Source organism: Cheilinus undulatus, linkage group 6, assembly GCF_018320785.1.
Source record: "Cheilinus undulatus linkage group 6, ASM1832078v1, whole genome shotgun sequence".
Lineage (NCBI taxonomy): Eukaryota > Metazoa > Chordata > Actinopteri > Labriformes > Labridae > Cheilinus > Cheilinus undulatus.
Genome location: NC_054870.1, coordinates 18,259,563 through 18,283,070, shown reverse-complemented (window position 1 = coordinate 18,283,070; position 23,508 = coordinate 18,259,563). Strand labels below are relative to the sequence as shown.

At 39.8% G+C, this 23,508-nt stretch overlaps 3 protein-coding genes across 4 annotated transcripts in view; 2 read left to right on the top strand and 1 right to left on the bottom strand.

The window, feature by feature from the left end:
* LOC121511016 (bone morphogenetic protein receptor type-1A-like) overlaps positions 1-2,826 on the top strand; it is a 71,518-nt gene extending 68,692 nt beyond the window's left edge. For both annotated transcript variants that reach the window (XM_041789486.1, XM_041789487.1), the window contains one exon: positions 577-2,826. In XM_041789486.1, coding sequence (XP_041645420.1) covers positions 577-702 — 126 coding nt within the window. In that variant the 3' untranslated portion in view covers positions 703-2,826. The remainder of the gene's footprint in view (positions 1-576) is intronic.
* Positions 2,827-5,651: 2,825 nt separating this feature from the next.
* rps27a (ribosomal protein S27a) lies at positions 5,652-10,401 on the bottom strand. Its single transcript, XM_041790267.1, has 6 exons — positions 10,318-10,401; positions 10,145-10,209; positions 9,671-9,725; positions 8,998-9,083; positions 6,179-6,310; positions 5,652-5,852 (listed from the first exon to the last, which is right to left on the bottom strand). The coding sequence occupies exons 2-6, from the start codon at positions 10,190-10,192 to the stop codon at positions 5,703-5,705; spliced, it is 471 nt and encodes a 156-aa protein (XP_041646201.1). The 5' UTR covers positions 10,193-10,209; positions 10,318-10,401; the 3' UTR covers positions 5,652-5,702.
* A 252-nt stretch (positions 10,402-10,653) lies between these two features.
* Positions 10,654-22,310, top strand: LOC121511239 (clathrin heavy chain linker domain-containing protein 1-like). The gene is made up of 11 exons (XM_041789841.1): positions 10,654-10,857; positions 12,542-12,729; positions 13,241-13,329; positions 18,292-18,490; positions 18,641-18,756; positions 19,004-19,097; positions 19,181-19,287; positions 21,183-21,354; positions 21,428-21,630; positions 21,736-21,918; positions 22,114-22,310. The coding sequence occupies exons 1-11, from the start codon at positions 10,654-10,656 to the stop codon at positions 22,308-22,310; spliced, it is 1,752 nt and encodes a 583-aa protein (XP_041645775.1).
* The last annotated feature ends 1,198 nt before the right edge of the window (positions 22,311-23,508 follow it).

Sequence of the window (23,508 nt, the reverse complement as noted above, 5' to 3'; positions counted from 1 at the left end):
TTCTACTTTTTCTTTTTCTGACATTTAAACTTACTGATTGGTCTCAAAATTAAATGAGCTTCAGCTTTCTTTATTTGCTCCCTGTCTCCTGAACTCAAACTGATGTGTCTCAAACCGGGTCCAGCAGATCCTTGAGAAGTCTTAAATTGAATCGTTGAAATTTAAGTCCATAAAGAAGTTTTAAATTATAGAAGGCACTTTGATAAAGGTATGTCTTTAGCCAGTCTTTCTTTTTCTGGTTAAGTTTCAAGTATTCAATTTTAATATTTCTTTTTTTCATTATTTAGGATCAGCTAAGCAAACCTGCTTAATTGTATTAAAATGAATATCATTTACATTGATGTAGTAGAATCACATGCCAGAAATCACCAAATTTGGGTGACTATAACCAAAGAAATCAAATTTTCCAATACCTTTTGAGATTTCATGAACAATGTAGTAAATCAGCATATTCAGCCCAGGCCCGGTGTACCAAAAGTGGCATCAATTTTTCTCAAATCTGGTCTTATAATGGTCTTAATCAGAATTTTTAAAGCGTGTAGTAACCCTGCTCTAATCTTTCATTATTTTTCGCAGTGCCTTCGAGCCATGCTGAAGCTAATGTCAGAGTGCTGGGCTCATAACCCCGCCTCCCGCCTCACCATCCTCAGAGTGAAGAAGACGCTCGCCAAGATGGTGGAGTCCCAGGACATCAAAATCTGACTGCCCTCATCCTCGTTCCCCTCCTCATCATCTAACCACCATCAGACTAGAGTGAACACACTCAACCTGACCTGGACCGGACCAGACCAGCCTCAGTTCATCAGCCTTCATCAGGATTAGGAAGAGGAGGAGTTGGGAGATTAAAAAAGGGACCCTTCGCAGGGCTGAACTGTGCATCTCCTCCTCTTCCTTCTCCATCGTCAGTCTGTCTGTGGCCTGGAAGTAAATCATGGAGTCCTTCCTCCTCCTTCCTCCTCCTCCTGGCTCGTAGGTGACGAGACAGCCAGTTTGACGCTTTCTGTGAAAGCCAAACAAGACAATAATTTTGATGAGGGCTTCCTGTGGAGGAGAGAGGAGGCTCATTGTGACTGAACCAAGAAAAGTTCAGAGTACTCTCTTGTTTTTAAGGACTCGCCTGGCCCAGCCTTCCTCCACTTCTGCCTGTTTCAAAACGATAAAAATGCCAATTTATTTTGTTGTTATTGTTACTTTCTCTTCAGGACTAAATTCTCCTGCCATATTGAAATATATCTCCACTCTGAAAGTAGAGTTAATTTTAAAGAGAAATAAGGTACTATTCTAATATGTGAATTTTAATGTGTAAATAAATGTTATCTTTGGATGCCGTGCCTACTCATAAGAAGATTTAAAAACCAGAACACTATGCTGCAGTGGTGTTGACGTCCAGCTTACTCCAGGAGAGGATGGGGTGCCATGGAGACGTCTCCCGTCCTGTCTGTCTGTCTGTCTGTCCCTGTATCGTGGTTCTCATCTGTCTGTCTGCTTGTTATAAAGATGTGGAGCTGCTCTGATGTCAGTAAAGACATCATTGGATGAGTTTTACCTCAGTTTGTGGAGCCAAAGGACTAGAGTGTCAGTACTCAACTTGACATCACTTATTAGGGAAGATCTCACTTTCTTTAATGCGAAGAAACTATGAAATACTCTAAACTGCATGGTTTTGTTTTCAGGATTAAAAAAGGAGTATAATATGAGGTCCTTTAGATGAGAAACAAAAGATTGTTTACGGCTTATTCACAATGAAATAAAGAGAATTGAAAATTAATGTAAGATGGACACTAAGGCGCAAGGTGCAATTACATTTACCACAACATTGCAAGAAAGATGACACAGTTGCAGCTTTAATCCCTGTGTAAGGTTGTAGACCTGAAATAATTTGTCATAAAGAAAAGCCAAAGGGTGTTATCTAACAGGAGAGAAAACAAAAGTATATTACTCCATATTTTCAATTTCTTGCTGACTGTTATTATTGGAGTAATGGCTAACTAGCTAGCTAACATGCTAATTATGTGGTACTTAATGGCTTATATTAAGTTTAACTGCAAATTTCACAGTTTAAAGCTAATCATCTTCCTGTTAAGCTGTTCTTCTAATTATTTTTATAAATATATATTTTGGCTCCTCCAACTGATGTTTAACTTTAATAATCAGGTTGTCATATTTTGTCTTTTGTTTTTTCCACCATCTTTCTAAAGCATTGAAATTAATAAATGCATTTTCAAAAATATTTGGGAAACCAGTGAAGAGTGCAGTTATCTCAAAACTGGAGGCAGAGAGGAACAAATTAGCACTATATACCTTGTATTTGATCCATTTTATTAAACAGGTGATGTGTTGCAACAGAGCTTGGCTAATGTTTCACCTTTACCTTCAGTCTTTGTGCTAAGCCAAACAAGGCTAAACGCCATGATTTCTGCACTGGACACACAGATGAAAAATTTGGATTATTCCTTTAAATACTTGTATTTTTTCCTCAGCTGCAGAATGATGAGCACATGTTGGCTCAGTGTGCAAGTTCTCTCAAATCACCAGTGTGTGTCTGTGAGTGTATGTGTGAATAAGAGAGAGAATGATTGAAGCTAACCGTTCATACATTAGCTATTTAAGAGCAGTAACTTAGTGTTTTCCTCTGTAATAAAAACTCAAGAAAACAAAGCCCCGTATAGGAATAATCTCTAATATGTAAATCTTTTCTTGTGTTGTTGTTTTGTACAGCATCTGGTTCGGTGCCTTATGAGTTTACCAAGGAAATGGAAAAAAAACTGTATACAGTCTGTCCAATGTAACGATTTTTAAGTAAATAACCTTATTTTAGTACACAAACTCAGTGTCTGCTCTTCTTTAACCTGTTCACCTGCTGTATAAAATGTTTTATATTTCTTCTGAAAACATTTTTTGTGTCTTAAATCACAGATTAAAGTTTGTCTGTGAGCACGAGAAAGTCTCAAGAGGTGGTTTTCAGGTTGGCGCCACTCAGACCATTTTGAACAGAGGTACTCAACTGGTGGGTCGAGACCTAAAAGTGGGTTGCTAAGCTGTGCCTGGAAAAACAAAACTGTGGCATGAAGTCCATGTTGTACAGAAGATCAAAGCATAAGGATACATGTCATGTCACTCTTTCCAGGATAAGTAAATTTTGGTTCACGATCTAAGGTTGTTTTCTTTGCTGGAGAAGCAAAACTGGTTTTCTCATTTCAGTGTGTTAATTTCTCGAAATATTAAGCAACCAAAATGTACACCTTATGGGGAAAGGGGCATATGTATTATGTATTCATAAGTTATTTAGGGTTTTTATGATAACATGCTTGTCATGTCTCTTTGTTCAGTCATACTGTATATGGTGCAAACTTCAATATTCTTTGTGAACTAGTTTAAGTTGTTGACAATTTTGAGGAATTTGGGTCATGGTTGCTGATTAAAGAGATGGTAGTGGGTCCTTAGGCTAGACCAGTTGAAAACCACTGCTTTAAAGGATGCTAACTTTTGGGAGATAAGGGAGGAAAACATGTGCCACATGAGATAGTTAGCATTAACCTGAGGCCTGACAGTATGTGCAAGTCTTTGGGTAGTACACAGATGAGGATGGCATTATAAGCCCCTCAGAAGATTTTTCATAGTGATGTTAAAGCAAGAATTTTCTTATCACAGCTTTCCCAAACTGGATGCTTACATTATTTTACTTTGCACACACAAAATAATTCCACAAACCCCAAAACTACCAGGATCTAAATTATTAGCCCCCTTTAGAACTGACTTTTTTAATGAGCCATAGCACAAACCACTACTGTCCAATGATGTGCACAGTTTAACTTTGTAATGCTCAAAGCTTGTGAAATCTAGTTCAAACTGAGGGTTATTTTTCAATTTACACATACTATATAAACTTCAGCAAGTGTCTGAGTTGTCACTGAGAAAGCATCATGGCAAAAACAAAAGAAACCAGTTTAGACTTTAGATGAAGACTTGTTGATGCTCACAAAGCAGGAGAAGGATGTACAAAATGTTAACAGCTTTCATCATAACAGCTTTTCCAAGTGTCGAGCGTGCCAAGACACTAGACAAGGACTTTTCCATGTCAGGAATTGTAGTCTCAAAGAAGACTATCACATGAGCCCTGCACAGGAATGGACTGCGAGGTTGCAGACCAAGAGACACCTTGAAGCCAGAATGACGTATGTGAAGGACAACCTGGAGAAGATTCTGCATACTGGAAGCCTGTCCTTTGGTCAGATGAGACCAAATTTGAGCTCTAGTCAGAGATGTTGCTCATGTTTGGGAAAGAAGGGAGACAGGTAGAAACCAAAGAATACATCCTCACCATGAAATACGGTGGTGGGATTTATTATGCTGTGTGGATGCTTCAATGGGTCTGGAACTAGGAACCTCAAAAAGGTGGAAGGAACCACGAAGAAAACCTCAAGCAGTCAGCAGCAGAACTGGGTCTAGGTCATCAAAAACCCAAACATAGTGATCACCAGTTAAATCTTTAATATTTTTCAAGGAAATTTAAGGGAATTTGGATGTTTTGGACACTTTTCTATTTGTTTATAAATACATTTCTGGGAATTTGATTTCTAGATGTCTTTGAGCAGAGCTCCATCTGCTGGACAACATTGGAAACAACACTAACCCTAATCCTATCAGAGGAACAAGGTTAGAAAGTCTAATGAACTGATGTGGATTTCTGAAAAACATATTTCTCATCTTAAAAAGTCATTTGAACCAGTATATAAACCCCATCAGATGGCACGAGTAGGAAGTCCACGTCTCTGCTGTGATGTTTTATGAAAGCCATTACTAACACATCCTCTTTAGCCAAAAGCTGGACACCTAAACATACTTAGTCTAAAACAATCTACTAAAAGTCAACATTTACTACAAATCTCAGCCAGATACTGATGATTGGTGAACTTAAGTACACTAGGGCCCTAAACTGCTCCTAAGACCCCAAAAAAGTTTGCATACAGTTCAAGTTTAATGGTCACATATCTTCTGATACCTTTAAAGAAACAGATCTGATCTAAAATTTTCTGCAAACCGAGTCATTTGACACCAACTGCTCAAAGTCCTAATTAAAACCATGGTTAGTCATGAACATCAAGGTTTTCTCTAAGTTCAATATCAAAAGGAGCAAACCAGACACCACAAACACAAAAAGGGTAAAAAAAAAAAAGACTAAATACTTCAAAGCATTCATCTTTATAGCAAATAATTTAAAAAGCTAATATGCTTTGACCAATTTGATCTTCATCAGGGCTATATTTGACTTTATCACCAAGAGGACCCAACTTCATTATACAATTCTTACACCTAGGTCACGTTGAGCAGCCAGTCATCCCTCATTGTTTTCTGTAAGTTATGTCATGTTTGTATGAAACTTTAACCTGTCACAAGTCTTGGAAAACTGAAATAACCAAAACAAACTGGACAGTCTTGAGTGGTTATGTTTATCTACTTTGATGCGGTTTAACTTATAAACAGTAAATCAGTCTGTATGAAAAACATTCAACAAATGACTGCTGTTTAAATGAGCACAAACATTCTCCAGCGAAAATGTTAACATCTACATTCTTTGTTATGAAGTGAACTAGATAACTTTATACCACGCAGGCCGGTTAGTGACTGAATAGAAACACGGAGTCTGGAAGTTTTGTCAAACATTTTCGTCTTTATTATCAACGCCCTCAGAAAGTCCCTGTCTACTTGTCCTCAGGTTTGTTGAAGCAGTAGGTGAGGCAGCACTTTCCGCAGTAGTGACGGTCGAAGTGGCTCGCCATGAAGACGCCGGCACCGCATTCGTCAGCGGGACACTCACGCCTCAGTCTGTGGATTTTACCATTCTCATCCACCTGGACAGAAAAATGTACACATATCAAACAGATGCAAAACCTGAGTTTAAAACTAAACTAGAACGCTAAAAAATATGACCAGAATCATTCCTGGAGAACTGGGATACATCAAGTTTCTGCTACCAAACTTCTCCAATAAAATACAAACATTAATTCAGATTATAACTAGATTTTTATCCTTTGGCATTTGGAACTGGTTAAAAAAATGTTCCATACCAAAAGCAGCAGACTGATTTAGTGCAATATTTGGTTCCATTACAGTGAAATGAGCAGTGATTAAACTGATTTTTTTCAAAGGTCACCTCAACATAAGGTAGGTTTCATACCTTGTAGTATTTGAGCACAGCGAGCTTGACCTTCTTCCTCTTGTGCTTGTTCTTCTTAGGGGTGGTGTAGGACTTCTTCTTCCTCTTCTTAGCACCACCACGCAGCCTCAGCACCAAGTGCAGGGTCGACTCCTGAAGAGGACAAACAGACAAAGCATTGAAAAAACAAACAAACAAAAAAAAACCTTAAAGTGCCCCCTAAATCCTTGGTGCCAAGGGTTGTGAGCTTGTTTTCAGCCATGTTGGTCTAAACCTGGTGTGTGAAATACATCTGAGAATGTGTAAATACAAAACAAGACTAAAATGGGAAATTCACCTGTGCATAAACCTGATACAGCAAATCAATCCACGGTAACAGTTTTAAAAGAGTTGCCTCTTGCCTGATCTGATTGGTGGTGGCAGTGGTAGTTTTACGTCTGGAGCTGCATTCAAAAATTATCATTAATTAAATAAATGATAAGTGAAGAGTAGCCTGTTTTAATATGTTTTTAAAAAATGTATGACGCTCACTCAGCCCCGAAATCTATCCAGAAAAAACTAAAACACTAAAACTAATAAAAACCAAACTAAAACAAAGCTTTTTTTTTTTCAAAATATAAACTTAACTAAACTAAAAAACCAGCAGTCAAAACTAATAAAAACTTAACAGATTGAACACAGAAAGTGAAAACGAAAAAATAAACTCTAATAAAAAATCCAAAACTAGTATAACCTTTATTGGCACTTAGGTCAATAAGAAGGTAGCGATGGCCAGAGTGAATAAAGCGCTTTCCTTTCTTCAGTTTTCTTGGTATGCAAATTTTGCCAAGTTAGTCCTGCAGCCCTTATTGTAAGGGCTACAGTTTTTCAAGCATTGTAGGTGGGTTTGACTTATTGGCCCAGTCATGCTTCTCTACCACACCCCCTTCTTTTCAAACGTCCATCCTCGAAGCCTACTTATCAAATCAAAAATGTCCCCAAAAACCATCTACAGCAAAATAAACTCATGAATTCAGGGCCACAGCATGGTCAGTTGCCAACAACTTCTAATGCAGTTCAGGCTTGCACTGCATTTGTACTTGCTCTTCTTGTCCTCTGTTTTCAACAGCAGTTATGCAGACATCCTCTCAAAAGGAACTGTTCGTCATAGATCAAAAGAGCTCTGCATTTAAAGTCAGAAGCTGTTTAAAGCCATGATATCCACGCCCCTGGGACATATCCCCTTTACTATAAATGTTGCTGATGCATGGGGAGGGTGAAGTCGGGTCTTCTGTGCCGTCTTCAGAGGTAGTAACAGAAGGGTCGGGAGAAAAAACTGGATCGATTGAGTCGGTGGGGTAACAACACTGCAGGTGCACATGGAGCTTCCATTACGCCCTACTCGCAATCCTTAAAATCTGAGATGTACTGTGAACTAACAGACTATAGCATTAAATGTCTTGCCATAACAGTCTCAATATAAACATCCAAGGGTATGATGAGTGAAGCATCACTGCAGCGCTGTTTCTGAAATGCACTGAAAACACCAAAAGCTGCTGACTTTCATTCTTAGCAGGTTACTGTTTATGTAGGGACCAAGATAGATCTGATCATGGGTGTACAAAACTAGCGGCCATCTTTTCACAATCCAGGGTGGAAAATGGCCAATGAAATTTACTTAAATTATAATAACTAGGTAGCATTTTTATGTACTTGTACTTTAATTGTGTACATTTTGAAATCAGTAATTTTACTTTTACTTAAGTGTGTTTTGGTGAAGTATTGAACTTCATTACATTGTAGAAAGTAACATGCACAGAGTTAAATAGAAACACTAAAAGCCAAAACAAGGAAGTCCAAGGTTTCTACCATCAAAAAGAAATTGGACAGTAGTTTAACCTTCACAAAACATGACAGTCAGTAGCAAAAAGGGAGAGAATTATCCCACAGCTCACCTTTAAACAGCCAATTCATTTTCATTTAGGTTGTCAAATCTTACAATAAACCACCTGGTTAGAGATCCATATTCTCTCATTACTGAAAATTAAGGAAAGCTTATATTTCACAGGAAAAGTTGCTTTAGTATCAAAAGCAGCGACTCAGTGATTTCACTTAACTTCAAAATACTCTTTACTACGACCCGAGTAGATTTATTGACCAGTACCTTTAGCTAAAACCATTTTATTTCTGTCGTTTTTTTTTTGTTTGGTTGGTTTTTTTTGACAGTTGAGTATAAGTTTTGTTATCTTACTCATCTGTCAATAAGATGGTATGAATTTATAAAAAGTACCTGTACTTTTACTCGAGATCATTAGTCTGGTATTTTTTCCATTTCTGGTTCTATCTCTTGGTCAATGACATGAAACTGGGAGGGACTGTGGCTTTGACTTCACATGATGGTCAATAGATAATGAGAATGATTCCACATCACCACCCACAACAGCTGAGGAGTTTCATTTTATTATAAAGATGTGATTTTTATCTTAACCTGATTGGAGATCCATATTCTCTTGTTGTTACCAACAAGGAAAGGTCATATTTTACTGTACAACTCCTAAGTAACACTTCAGTGCTTTAAGTTAACTTTAAATGAAATGCTTTCCTTTTAACTGAGAATGCATCAGCCAGTAATTTCACTTTTACTCAAGATTTCTTTAAAACTAAGTAACTATATTTTTGAGTACAACAGTCTTGTACTTTTCCACCTCTGATCATAATATCTCAGCAAGTGGTGTACCATTTTCCTTCTTATTGTCCAGCACTCTTAGTATCTGCTCCATACTCTGTATTCATCCATTTATCAATGGTAGTAAATTGTGACTACACCACCTATCAGCAGTGGGCAGGTGGGTTCAGCTCACCTTCTGGATGTTGTAGTCTGACAGTGTGCGTCCATCCTCCAGCTGCTTACCAGCGAAGATCAACCTCTGCTGATCGGGAGGGATACCTGCAGATGAGAGACCGCAACATTAACACTGGAATACACAGATCCAACACTTCATCTTTCTGAGAAAGGTTCTCACTGCCTTTTGAAATACATAAGAAAAAGATTTTATCAATGATAACCACCTCTTGGCATAAAGGACCTTAAGGCTAAGCACCTAATTGAGACTTTAACTTCAACCAGTACAAAACTACGGCAGAAGCTTCTAATGCGTTGCTTACTTCTTTTTCTCCCTTATAGCTCAAAATTAAAACAAGAAATATGACTGCTGAAAGGAAAATGGAGTAACGTAGCTTTATTCAAGAACCATTACCTACACATGTTTTACCCACAATAAATCAATCAATGTAAATTCGTTCAGGATTTCTGAATAGATGAGAGCCAGGAGTTGTACAATCAGTGCTGACAGTTACAAAATCTCCTCGCAATTGTCTAAACAATCTTTCTGGGCAAAATTTGATTAGAAACTTGATCACTGATTTACTGACACTTCAGCAATGCCAGATCACTTACAAGGCTCCAATTCTCTAGCTAACGTTAGCATACAAGCTATCTATCACACAAAATCTAACAATGCAAGAGCAACTCACCCTCTTTGTCCTGGATTTTGGCTTTGACATTTTCAATAGTATCTGAAGGCTCAACCTACAGAGGACAAGAAAGTAACGTAAGTCATGACAGATAGGGCACGTTCTTCCGGTCAAAGCTACCATCCCATGTTAGGTTGGTTAACGATTTCCAACATCAGTATATATCCATGAGCTATGTGAAACACACACTTTCGAAAAGCTGTTTAAGACGGCTGCTGTCTGCCACACGTGTTTACGGCAGTACCAGCATATGCTAACAGTTAGCTTAGCAACACAGTTGAGTTTAGTGGGCAGGACAGAGTGACATTCACTAGAGCTGTGCTGGATCACTCTGAATCTATAATTCTGCTCATGTGTAGCGTTCTTGTGGTTCACTGTGTGTTTGTAGGCCTATTTTAGCAGCAGAGTCAGTATAGCTACGAGTAACTGCAGCCGCTAAAGTCGCATCCCTCCATCACAGTCCGGCTCACGCACCTCGAGGGTTATAGTCTTCCCCGTGAGGGTTTTCACGAAAATCTGCATCCTGGCGTCCAATCCACCTACAATGTAAAATTAAAACAATTCTTAGACTCCACTTGGGGCTTAAAAGTGCTCTTAAACGTGTTACTATATAGAATTTAAAGTTAAAATACAGAGCACGATCTTACCACAGGCACACTCCTAATGGCGGATCATGAGAAGAGGGCTTTCGAGGGGAGCGACGGGGTTTTCTGGGCACATTTACACGGGTTAGGTAGCCTTCACTACGCCTGAACGAAAATATCCCACTTTTCAAAAATGTGACCTTTAAGAATTTTTGAGTGTTGTTTTAGAGCACATATCATTTTAAAACTTATCACGATGTATCACTGAATTTATCTCGGTATACTGACTGAAATCTTTGATACCGTAATTTCTCAGTTTTTGTTTCACGGTTAACCATAGCAACGGTTAGGGAGGAAAGGATACACTAAGAAAATCAACAGGGCGAATATGAATCAAGAATGAGTGGGCAACAAGTAACGGACAACCCATGTTTAGAAACGGGGGAGAGACACAAAACGCCTGACATTTTGACAGCAGGGAGTGATGAACGTTTTTTTCAGTCTCTGTATCAGTTTATTGAACACGAGAAATTGTACCTGGAGTGTCCAACAGAGGGCCCAGACGAACTTCTCTACATCATCTACCGCTCAGTGTTCAACAAGGTATGAATGACTAAAGAGACTAGATACAACTTTATAACATGGAGAATCTATCTATCTATCTATCTATCTATCTATCTATCTATCTATCTATCAAAAGTATTCAGTTCCGTTCTATAGAGCATTTATGAGGTCAGGCACTGATGTTGGACTAAAAAGCCTGGCCCACAATCTCTGTACCAGTTCATGTCAAAGGTACTCGATGGGGTTGAGGTCAGGGCTTGGTGTGGGTCAGTCATGTTCTTCCACACACATTGTTCTTGTTTTGCACTGGGGCATAGTCATGCAGGTATAGAAAAGGGCCTTCCCCAAACTTGCTGCAAAGTTGGAAGCATAGCATTGTACAAAATGTCTTGGTATCCTGAAGCATAACAATTGTCCTTCACTGGAGTTAAGGGGTCTAGCCCAAACCCTGAATAACAACCCCTTACTATTATCCCTCCTCCACCAAACTTTACAGTTGGCAGACTGACAAACAGAGAAGCATGATTTGTCACTCTACAGAACATGTTTCCACTGTTCCACAGTCCAGTGTCTAGTGTTTTACACCACACCATCCAACACTTGGCACTGGACTGAGGGATGTGAAGCTTGCATGCAGGTACTCCACCATGGAAACCCTTTCCATGAAGCTCCCACCTCACAGGTTTTGTGCTTACATTAATGTGAGTGGCAGTTCAGAGCTCTTCAGCTATGGACTCAACAGAGTGTCAGCGACTTTTACACACCATTCGCCTCAGCAGTCATTGACCCTGCTCTGTGATTTTTATGGGCTCTCCCACTTTCTGGCTGGGGTGTTGTTGTCCCTCAATGCTTCCACTTTCAAATAATATCACTTGCAGTTAACTGTGGGATAAAATTTCAAGAACTGTCACATAGCAAAGGTGTCATCCTGCCAAGGCACCACGCTTGCAGTCGCTGAGCTCTTCAGAACGACCCATTTTGTTTCACAAATGTTTGCATATGGAGACTGTATGCCTAGGTGCTTGGTTTTATACACCCATGGTCTGGTTGAAACACCTGTAATCAATCATTAACAGCCTGGGGCCAAATACTTTTGTCCTTATAGACTGTCTGTCAGTCACTACAGTTCTACTGTTAGGAAGACTTTATATAATGTGCTTAACATCCATCCAAAAAATATCTTCTTTGTACCACTGCTTATGAAGTTTCCAATCTTGCATGCATCAGCAACAGTGAGAGGGATGCAACCTTTGTAACATTAAGTAAGCATTAGGTAAGTGTTTTTATTTGTATTTACAGCCTATTTAGATGGGGAAAATAGAGTTCCTGGTATACTATATCTTCAAGAGATACTGACTAATGGAAACACATCCCAATAAAGTTAAATAAAATCTTAAATATTTTATTCAATATTATTTATTTTGCCTTCTGGATATTTTAAGGTATCTATAATGTTATCATTGTTATAGGTTAGTTTGTGATTGTAGAAATATTTTTTTGAAAGCTTGTGGAAAAAATTAACCCTATTCATCCCAAGATTTAATTGCAGTCGATGAGTGTGACTCTTCAACTTTCACACCTTCACTGGTTATGCGGTCATGTTTAGTGATCGTAAATTCCAAACCTTTTTTAAGAAATAGAATTGAAAGCTAATTATGTATTAAATGGAACATCTGGAAAATTTTAAAGCATATACTAGATGCTTGTACTCTTTTTCTGTCAGGTAATTGGACGAGCAACAGCCTACAAGAGACTTCTACTGACTATAAAAGCGGAGTATGACGATGCCATCAGGGAACTGCAGAGAAGGGAGGAGGAGGCCAGAGAGACACAGCAAACTCTTGCAGCCTCAGCATCACATCCAAAATCACTGATAATGTGCCAGAGACGCATCGACCATCTCAGGGACAGGTGTGTATGTGATTTATTGAGGTCTGAGTCCATTAAATTTGCAATGCTGTCTTTGTAAGCATCCGACGGCATTTCAGATCTGACATCAAGGACAATTTTGCACTATTGAGTATCTAGAAATAAATTTTGAGTGTTGGGGTCTTACATAAACTAATGTGTTTGCACTAATACATTTTTATTGCAGCAGCACACTCCTTTGAAGTAGCCCAGCTCATTAATAAGACTTAATTAGTTTAATAAAACAGCTTAGAGTTTGAGAATATGTGCAATTCTTTGAAAAATTAACTCTTCAAAAAGTTTTCAGAGATATTTGAAGTTATTGATAGTTGTAAGTGAATAACAGAAAAGGGAAATAGTTTACAAAAGGAATAGAAGTCTTGCATTTTTGTGTATCCTCATGATTAGATGACAAAGTTTTATGCTAAGATTAGAATACAGGACTCATGACAGTTTAAAAAAATCCTCAAGTGTGTTAAAATACGTACCCAGCTATTACTCTTTGTCTCTATAGACTCTCTGCCCTTCGGAAAGAAACAGCAGAACATCAAGAGGAGATCAAGAAACAGAAATCAATTAAAGAGCAGAGCACATGGATACCTGGTACTGATAATTCTGATATCTGAGCTTTAGTACTGAAATAGATGGTGTTATTTGGGAAATTTAATTATGAACACATCAGCACTAGTCAGTGAATATTTGATGACAATAGAGGTTTTTGACTGACAAAAAGAAACATTGCACACAAACTTAGCTTAATTCCCTCTTTCCATCCATCCATTTTCTTCTGGGGCTGGGTTGTGGTGGTAGCAGCTTAGCAAGTCATCCCAGACATCCCTCTCCCCAGCTACATTTTCCAGCTCCTCTTGGGGCAATTTCAGTTGATCCCAGGCCAGATGGGATATACTGTATAATCTCTCCAGCAAGGTCTGGGTCTGCCCCGGGGTCTCATCCCAGTTAGACTTGCTGAGAAGACTTCAACAGGGCAGTGACCAAGACCACCTCAGGTGGCTACTCTTGATGCTAAAGAGCAGAAGATACCTGATCAGAGCAGATCCCCCAGATACCTGAGATCCCTGCCCTATCTCTATTTCACATCTTGTGTCTGCAGTTTCATTGTTTTGGTCACTACCCAATGCTTACTACCATAGGTGAGAGCTGTAACAAAGATTGACTGATGAATTAAAAAGCTTTGCCTTGTGGCTCAGCCTGGCCTCCCACTGCTTGGTATAACCCCTTCAATACTGTTGGTGCTGCCCAAACCCATAAATTAATCTGACACTCCATTCTACCCTCACTGGTGAACAAAACCTCAGGACAATTGAAGTCCTTCACTTGGGGTAAAGACTGACTATTCACCTGAAGAGCACAATCTAGCATTTTCTGGCAGAGAACCATGATCTCAGATTTGGAGGTGTTGACCCTCATCCCAGCCGTTTTGCACTTGGCTGCAAAACATCTCCATGCCTGATGTACAGTGCTTATTACAGTGCAAATTAATTAGACCACCTGTCATAAAAATGAGAAAACATAAATATTTTTAAAATCTTTCAAAAACTTGTTTAAAACTAAAAATGCTATTGTTATTTATTTTGCAAATAACAAACTGAAACAATTAAATAGTCCCTTTTCACACATAATAACCAAAAAACTTCATATTTTGTATGGCCTCCTTTGGCCTTGATAACAGCTTGCATTCTTGCTGGCATTGTTTGTTTGTGCTTTTCCACAGTCTCTTTGTTATTGAGTTCCAAATAGTTTCTAGCTGTTCCCACAGACTTGCTGTAGATGAAACTTTTGTGCCATCAATCTTTGAATCTACTAAATCTCAAATTTGTTCAACAGGATTCAAATCTGGACTTTGACTTGGCCAGTCAGTCAGTTCCAGTACTCCAGATTCCTTTTTCTTGGTCAAATAGTCTCTGCACAGCTTCGAAATATGCTTGGGGTCATTGTCTTGTTGGTATATGAACCCACGACCAATCAGATTCAGTCCAGAAGGGATTCCATGATGCACTAAGATGTTGTGGTAGACGTTCTTGTTCATGGTACCGTCGATTTTCACTCATTTGCCCACGCCGTATCCACAAATAAAACCCCATGCCATAATGGAATCTCCACCGTGTTTCACTGTGGGTGCAATACATCTGGAATCAAAACATTCTCCAGCTTTTCTGCGGACATAAACACAACGATGCTGACCCAAGAGTTTAAACTTGGACTCGTCCGTCCAGAGTACCTTCTTCCAGTCATCAACAGTCCAGTGTTTGTGCTTCCTGGGAAATCTGAGGTGTTTCTGGATGTTTGCAGGCCTCAATAATGGCTTCTTAGCAGCTATTCTTCCCTTTAAGCCTTGTTCCGTCAGTCGTCTACTTATGGTCATTCTGGAGACTTTCTCAGACTCTGATCTAGAAGCATTCATCTCTGCCTGAAGATCAGCAGTGGTCTTCCTTCTGTCTCTAGTACTTCAAATCTTGAGGTGTCTGACATCTGCTTCAGTTAACTTTGGTTACCTGTCTCTTTCTTGGCACATTTTGTAAGTACCAGTCTTGGCAATTGACTCCAAAGAATACTTGACCACACTGTGAGAACACTTTATGTCTTTCCCTATTTGTCTCAGAGACCATCCAGCATCATGAAGTGCTATAATGCAGACTCTTTCATTTTCAGTCAGCTCTCCACGTTTTACCATTTTGAACAGGAATGAGGAATTTCAAACTGAATTCACCTTTTTATACCTAAATTTGAGCTGGCTCACTGGGCTTCTCTGAGAAGTCAGAAATGAATCAAGCATAACATTCAACCAATAAAACTCATTTTTCTGTTCAGGAGTGCAAGTAAACAACTCTAATTTGACATATTAATCAAGAAATATTAATGTGCTTTACTATTTCTTTCAGTTTTGTTGTAAATCAGTAAATTTAAAAATTCATGGATAACAATAATAATTATATTTTAGCATTGAAAATATCATTTGGGTTAAAGAGCTTCTACATATTGGTGTATTAACCATTGCAGAAACATAAAAAATGATTTTGCCAATTACCAATACTGTTGATTTAGGGCAGCTGTGGCATAAACCTTACTTTGGGTGGTGGTCTAATAAATTTGTTAAGCACTGTAGGTCTCTGGCTGAAGAAGCCAACAGAACCATATCATTTGCAAAAAGTAAAGATGTAATTCTGAGGTTGTCAAAACAAGAGGCTGTCCTCCCATCAGCAGTGGCTTGAGATCCTGTCCTTAAAAATGACAAATTTTGAAAAAAGGGGCAATCCTAGCAGAGGCCAACATGCAGTGGGAATGTTGCTGACTTTGTACGTAGGATGCAGACACAGCTGTCACTTTTGTCTTACTGGGACTGGACCAGGGTGCCGATTGTCAGCCTTCTACAATCCATAAAACACTTGTAGAATGGTTGAATAAACCCCCTTGGGACTTCAAGAAGCCTTTCTAGGTTAAAGAGCTCAAGACATAATCCACATATTCATCCTGTTCCCACGAGGATATAAAGATGAGTTTTCCCCTTGATCAGACGCTTCCTTACACACTATCATTTACACACGACAATGATGAAGCAGCTGCCTTCCAAGCCACCCAAGTACCTGTCAGCTGCTTCTAGAGACTCCTAGGCTAGCCAAGCCCAAAAAAGCCTTCTTTTTCTTCCCAATGGCTGCTTCTGTTGCTGTTGTCCACACACATGTTCCTAGGTTGTTGCCACAAGAGGCACAACTTCAACAATGGAGGCTTTGAACACGAATCGCTTGGACTCCATGTTCCCCAACCTCACCTGGGCTGTATGACAAATTCCCAGGTGTCCTCAGACAGGATCCTTTCCAAGACCCTGGCCCGAGACTTCATCAAGGCTGTGCGCTCTGAACTGCTGTTTGGTACATATACACTAACAACAGTAAGAGCCTTCCTCTCTGAAGCTTAACAGAGACAACCCTCTTATTCCCACACAAAACTCAAATACAGAGCCAGGGCTCAGCCAGGGCCTTATGAGTATCCCCAACCCCACCCAGCACCTTGTACTCTTGTTGGGACTCTTAACATGCTAAATGAGAAGGCTGGAGAGTTGGGAATGCGCATCTCCAGGACCAAAACAAAGACCCAGGCATTTGGGGATGCCTTTGATGCTGCCATTGAATCTGTGTCTGTGGATGGTGAGAGCATGGAAGTTGTAGAGCAGTTCACTTACCTTGGCAGTAATCCATCGATCTGTGTACTTTGAGGGCCAAGATCAACTGCAGACTTGGACTCGCACATGGGGCAATGGGTTCACTGAGCAAGACATTGAGGCGTTCCCAGTATCTGAGCATGTAGACGAAAGTCAGTCTTTAGGTCCTTGGTCCTCTCAGTCTTACTACACTCTTGTGAGGCCTGAACGTTGACTGATGGCCAGAGGCACAGACTGGGCTCCTTTGTGATGACTTCTCTTCAGCGCACTTCTGGGTGTTGTTGGAAAGACTGTGTATCTAATTTTGACCTGGGAAGGGTCCGCTGCTTGATACAGGAACGGAAGCTGCACTTTTACAGACACCTAGCGCACTTTCCCAGGCCTGATGCGTGTGTCATGTGGCAGCTTGGAGGATACCTGGAGAGATGGAGTATGGGCCTGGAGCAGGCCTGGACGATGGCCATCATCGGAGGCCAGAGCAGTACAGGAAGTGTCAAACCGGCATAAGCTTCCGTACCTGACCTGACCCAGCAAGTCCAAAATGCAAGGGTCCGGGCCTTCTGGTCCCTTCTGCACTATCACCGTCTGCACTGCTGGGGTCAGAATGCTGTGGTCCCCACCTTCACCTTGTTCAGCTTGCTTCACACCCGACCCCTGTGCTTATCTTTGCAGGTAGTGGGCCCATGGGCCCATTGGGTGGTGGCTCCATATTGTGAAATCAGGCTGACTCTTGTCCATCAAGCAAAAACAGGCAAAGGAAAAAATACAGACAATAGGGAATTTTGATGCATTCAGACACAGTGCAGGTGACCCCTGGGAATAATGTTAGACTCTCTCTAGTTACAGACCTTTTCAGTAATCACAGGGATTGAGGGCAGTGGCCTTGAAATAATAGAGTAATCAGCCGTCTGTCTCTCTCCTTATTCTGTTAGGCAATCTTAAATAAGAATAAAGTATTTGGTCTCAGTTTAGATTCAGTAACCCATGTTTTAAAGGGATCCACCAAAACAACCATGTCAGAAATATCCGCAGTTACATTACTTTTATAGTTGTACATTGTACTAAACACTGTTATTATATTGAGGCTTCAGTCTGACTTTACACCATGGTCTAGTATAAAGTAAACAGAGAAAAAGATGCTATGTATAAACAACAGTGCAGTCATCACATACATACACAGTGCTGCTTAATTCAGCCTGTTACCCATTAATGCAGAGGCAGTTTGCCTCTGTTATGTATTTATTACCATCTACACCTCTGTTTCAAGTAAATGACACACAAAATCCCATCCTGAAAATGCTGTCTATCAGTATAGAAGCTGTACATACTATCTAAAAATCTTTGTAAAAACACTCATGGTGAAAGCTCACATCTGTCTCATCTCGTAGGTCTGACTGTGGCTCAGTCGAAGGACTTTGAGGCTCTTAATGCTCACTTAAATTATCTTGAAGCTCAGAGAGACGCTCTACTGAGCAGAAAGAGTCACTGCATCTCTGTGGAGGTCAAAACTGAGCTGGACGCCAAACTGCATGCCACAGAGCAGCTCAGAAACCAGCTGAGCACTGAGAATGTTAAGCTGAAAGGCCTGTAAGAGTTTAAAACTTTACACCTGTATCTTATGAATATGCAAAGTACTGCACATAACCACAGTCACTTATCATGATTGAGGTGCCTCTGCTTGAGTTGGAAAGCATCATGGGATATTGTTATTTGTTAATCTCTCTCACTTGTGTGCAGATTTAAATGTTTGAAGTTTGTGTCTGATCGTCTGTGCTACTGGAGGGATGAGCAGCAGCAGGTTCCTCTAGAGGAACTCCTGGGGTCAACAATGGAGAACTTCAGACAAAGCAGTGGTGAGCTATTACTGCTATTGAACATTTCTTTTCATTTAATTGACATAATACATCCTAATACAGTGACATCCAGTGAACCTTAATAATACAGTGTCCATTGGAGGATTTTAAAATTCTTAATAGAGTACAAATTTGGGCAGGAAACAAAGAAATAAAGACAAATTATGCCATCTGATATGAAAATGGTTGAAAAGATGGTGCCCATGTGTTTAGTGGTATATTAAGATCCCTTCTTACCGTTATACAGATGAGGACTCCAGGAGCATTAACGTCCAGCTGTTTGAAGATGACGAGCCATGTGGCGTCGACCAGTCCAAACTCCTGTCTGGGCACTTAGAAAAGTACTATGTTACCTAAAATCATCAGATGTCTCCATGTGATCTCTGTGGCCTCTGTGAAACTTCCATCTCTCCCTCTCTGTCAGGTTTATTGAGCTTTTTGATTCTGCTCAGTATGAGGAAGCTGCTCTTCATGCTGCAAGGTCACCTCGAGGAGTCCTGAGGAACCTTGACACCATGGAGATGTTTAAAGGTGAATTATGATAATCATTTCAGTACTTCATGCAAGTATTGTGATTTTGAGACATCTTGATTCAGTTTTCTTGCCACTTTGGTCTAGTTTTTCTTTTTGTCGGCTGCTTGTTTATTGTAACTGCATTCATAAGTATAACTTTAAATGCTCTATTAAAATACCTTTAGGCTGACATTCAGGTTTTTTAGATAAAGAGATTCTTTTTTCTGTTTTTGTGAAAATATTCATGCCCCCAAGTCACAGCCATACATTATCCCTCTTCTAACAAACTGCTGTCACACAGACGTGACCTTTGTAAAGTGGACTTTCAGTTCCTGAGCTTGGTTCCTCTGGTTCCTCTGTTTCTGAAAATAATAAACTAAAGCACTACAGTATACCAACTTAATTGGCCAGAACAGAAAATAATGATTATGAAACCTGGTTAGGGGAAATACTTCAACGAAGTAACACTTTCACACTGATGCTGTTGGGATGGTTCCCTTGAGAAGCTACCAAACTAAGTGAATAAGTGTCTTCATCTGTGAAACCTTTTCTTTTGTAAAAAGTAGACAATAGATTTAACATAAAATGTATGAATGTAAAGTTTTAGAAGTATATAGGTTTACCTTAAATGAGTATTTGGAAGCAGTGTGACTGTATCATCTGTCTCTGATGAGTTAATTTGGATTCATAGAAAGAGAAGATCATCATTTATATGCAAACCCACATACTACTGTCAGCATCTGGAAGCAGTAGCAGCTAACATAGTAGCAAGCTAGTTGGAGGGTGAGAAAATGAAGAATACAATGCTGATTGCTGCACTGATAAAGTAACATCTTTGGGTTGAAACAGTATGATGGTGTGGGGGGGCATCTCCCTCACTGGAAAAGCCAGGCTTGTCATCATTGGAGCCAACCTCAATGCAAAGAGATATCGAGATGAGATTGGCTGACTTGAGACTAATGGTTGAAGAATGGGATGACTTTCCACATCAATGTGTGACCAGTATTAGGAGGAGGTGCCAGGCTGTTGTGGCTCTGTATGGTTTTTCCACACGCTACTACGGCTCCTGTTTGTTAAATGAATACATTGTTAAATTGCAAATATGTCTTGTTCCTTCAGACTTGAGACTTCAATCATCCAATCCACCAAAAAAAGTCAATGGCAGAATCAGCTGTTTGGCATTGGCAGAGAAGATTTGGCAAATTTTTCATGGGTGCAACCCACATACTCAGCTCTGCTGCTCATCCCACAAATGCATGTTCCTTACAAATGTGGGACCATTTAAAAGGGTAATAAACAGGCTTTCAGCAGTGTAAGATTTATTGCCAAGAAGCATTTTTACAACAAAGATGTTTTTAATAATACATTTTTATCCCCTTTATGAAGTTTTCCCTTCCATGAGCACCGGTGGTTAGAGGGACTCCAGAAGTGCCACCAATGAACATCTTTTTTTCATATATAAAAATATGTCAGAATTTGAACATCAGTAGCTTGTGTGAGGAATTTTTATGTGATTCCAAAGTGTCAGACAACGTGATTTACAGCACCTGCCTGAAAAACATTTTAGTAAACTTTTCATAACAGCATATATATTCATAAGTAATACTTTTAAAGGTTATAAGAGAGCAAAATAGGGTTTTTGTCAGTAAACACTACTTTGATATTTATAGATCTATATAAGCAAAACACTTAAGACATACTGATGTGTCCACAGGAGGAACCCAGGCTGATATCGCCCACAGGAGCTTTACTTGTCTCATCCCAGAGCTCTTTAAAAAGTTTTACTTATGTTATCTGTTGAACCTTCCCCTTTCATGCAGAAAATCAAGCTGTACTGGCAGACTTGTTTTAAGTATCAATTCATATTTGTTATTTAGTCACCCGGTTTCTATTTCCTTTTCTCCCTCCTTCAGGTGTGACTACTCCTCAGGGGTCCTTCCCCCCTCTCCTGCTCTTCTTCGAGGCCCTTCTGCTGACCCTCCCAGCTGGTGACAAGCTGTCGGCTGCTCTCTCCGTAGAAATGGTCGACTGTGCTCTGCAGCACAACAACACCCAGCTCGTCAACCACACCATCACACACAACAAGTAAACAAAAAATCAACTGTTCTATTTTGAAGTCGTCTTTACTGCTCCTTCATGCATTTTTTTGTCTTCTCAGACTGACCTGCTCTCAGGTCCTGGGTGACATTCTGACTGAGCATGCTCAGAAGAATAGCTGTGTTTCTGACTTGTGTCTGGCTTTGGCCACTGTCACCTACGAGGCTTGCAGGCTGGACAGGAAGACTGCACTGAGCATGTGCAAGAGAGGCCTGTTCCACAGCACTGCAGAGTTCATCAGCAACTGCAAGGATCTAACAGCTGGTGTGTGTGTGTTTTTTATTCTGTTATTTAGGCACCAAATTTAGTAAAGAAAAATCTCCATCAGTAATCCAAGTATGGATTACTCTGTCTTTCTCTCTCACACAGAGGACTGTATGTGGGTTCTGTATCACTCGCCCAGCCTCTTACTTCTCCAGTTATTGACGGAGTCTCAGCAGGACCAGGCAGCCATCTTGTCAGCAGGCGTGGTCCTTTCCACTCTGCTGACAGACCCTTCACAACAGGAGCTGGCTCTGCAGCTCCTCAACAGCTTTGTCAGCAGAGGACAAGGTAAACAGAAGCTGTCAGCAGGCACCATGCCAGCAGGAGTGAGAAGAAAATGTTGTGATTAAGATGTTTGCTTGGCAGTTTTACACACAAAAGGGAAGGAAATATGTAACACAAATCTGACAATTCTTAATAAATAAGGAGGAAGCTGCAAACCAAGCTGACACCTCTGAGTTTTCTGTGCCTCTGTCCTTGCAGGGGTTCTGGAGAAGGTGATTCTGGAGGACAGCAGGTCTTCAGTGGATGACTGGAGCAACATAGCATCTCAGTGCTCTAGGCTGAACCACGCTGGCCTGAGCCAAGTCATCCTGTCCATCCTGTTGGACCAGAGCGGGACCAGAGTGCTGTCCCCAGACCTGGAGGGAGCCGGTCTTATAGAGCACATCTTCTTTTGAAAACTGAGGCAGAGGAGGAATCACAGCAGAAAGAATCGACTCTTCTGCTTTCCCTCTAATGTATGTAGAAAAATACACAAACAACTAATTTTTCTATGTGTTAAGTTTTTGAGTTGAAGACTAAACTTAAATTGTCAGTCATGGGATGCCAATAGTTTAGAGGTTTTATCTGTGCACCTCAGGTAAAGAGGATGTTCTTGAAGCAGGTTGCCCAGGCTCAGATCCTGTGTGTCATTCCCTTACTCTCCCCAGTTTCTCAGTTTGCTCACTGTCCCAACCTTTTATAAAGACATGAAAGTCCAAAAAGTAAATGTTAGAAAATGATAACAAATGAATAAGTATATCCAGTATACTCCCTCCAGCAGTCTGGGTATTTCAGCCACATCACAGAAGAATATTCAATCACTCATGCACAAACAACAGAAAAACAGTAGTCTTCATCTGTCAGTCTGTGAATTCTCATTTTCAGTTCATTTTAATTTAATTTTAAATTTTTAATTCAATTTAAATTGTCAGTCTTAGCCAGTATTTATCATCATGGTCAAAGACACACCTGTTACCCATGTGGTCCCATTTTTATCGAGCCTAACATTCACCTCTGAGCTCAGACTGATGTCATTAAAATGACTCAGGAGAAAATCAGAGACAGTGACGGCTACTGGCCAGCAGAGGGCGAAAACATTCCAAACTGAATGAGTGAATGAACTGGGTCCAAAATAACACAAAAAGCTTAATATACTCTTTATGAATTTTAAACTACAGAAACAGTAAATGTAATAAACCAGCAATAGTGATAAAATAGTATAATTTATTTAGAAACAGAAACACAAAGGGTAAAATATTTCTTGTGAATACGTTCCTTAAGTAGATCCTCATCCATCTTATAATAAGAACAGGAATTTTCAGGACATCTTTTCAACTACTTCTAAACTTTTATGGAAAAAATACATTAGAGGTACATTAATTAATTTAGAGCTTTACTCGAGCTAAACTCAACACAAAAATATGCAATACACATAACACTATACAAATAATGAAAAGGTAAAACTAGAGAAGTACCACATAATATCTAGGGGTTGTTTAAAATGAGGGACAGTCTATACAATCTGAGAAGAACTTTCATATCAGTACAAAGATACAAACTAATGTTAAATCTCATTGTCTATCAGTTAAGAGAGTTGAACCTGTGGAATACTTC

Excerpts from the sequence above, each read along its gene's own strand:
- rps27a (XM_041790267.1), bottom strand. The coding sequence starts at position 10,192 with ATGCAGATTTTCGTGAAAACCCTCACGGGGAAGACTATAACCCTCGAG. Across the intron at positions 6,311-8,997 it reads CAGACTACAACATCCAGAAG|GAGTCGACCCTGCACTTGGT; the intron begins GTGAGCTGAACC and ends TGTCCTCTTCAG. Across the intron at positions 5,853-6,178 it reads CTGTGCTCAAATACTACAAG|GTGGATGAGAATGGTAAAAT; the intron begins GTATGAAACCTA and ends TTTTCTGTCCAG.
- LOC121511239 (XM_041789841.1), top strand. The coding sequence starts at position 10,654 with ATGAGTGGGCAACAAGTAACGGACAACCCATGTTTAGAAACGGGGGAG. Across the intron at positions 13,330-18,291 it reads GCAGAGCACATGGATACCTG|GTCTGACTGTGGCTCAGTCG; the intron begins GTACTGATAATT and ends CTCATCTCGTAG. Across the intron at positions 19,098-19,180 it reads CTGTCTGGGCACTTAGAAAA|GTTTATTGAGCTTTTTGATT; the intron begins GTACTATGTTAC and ends CCTCTCTGTCAG.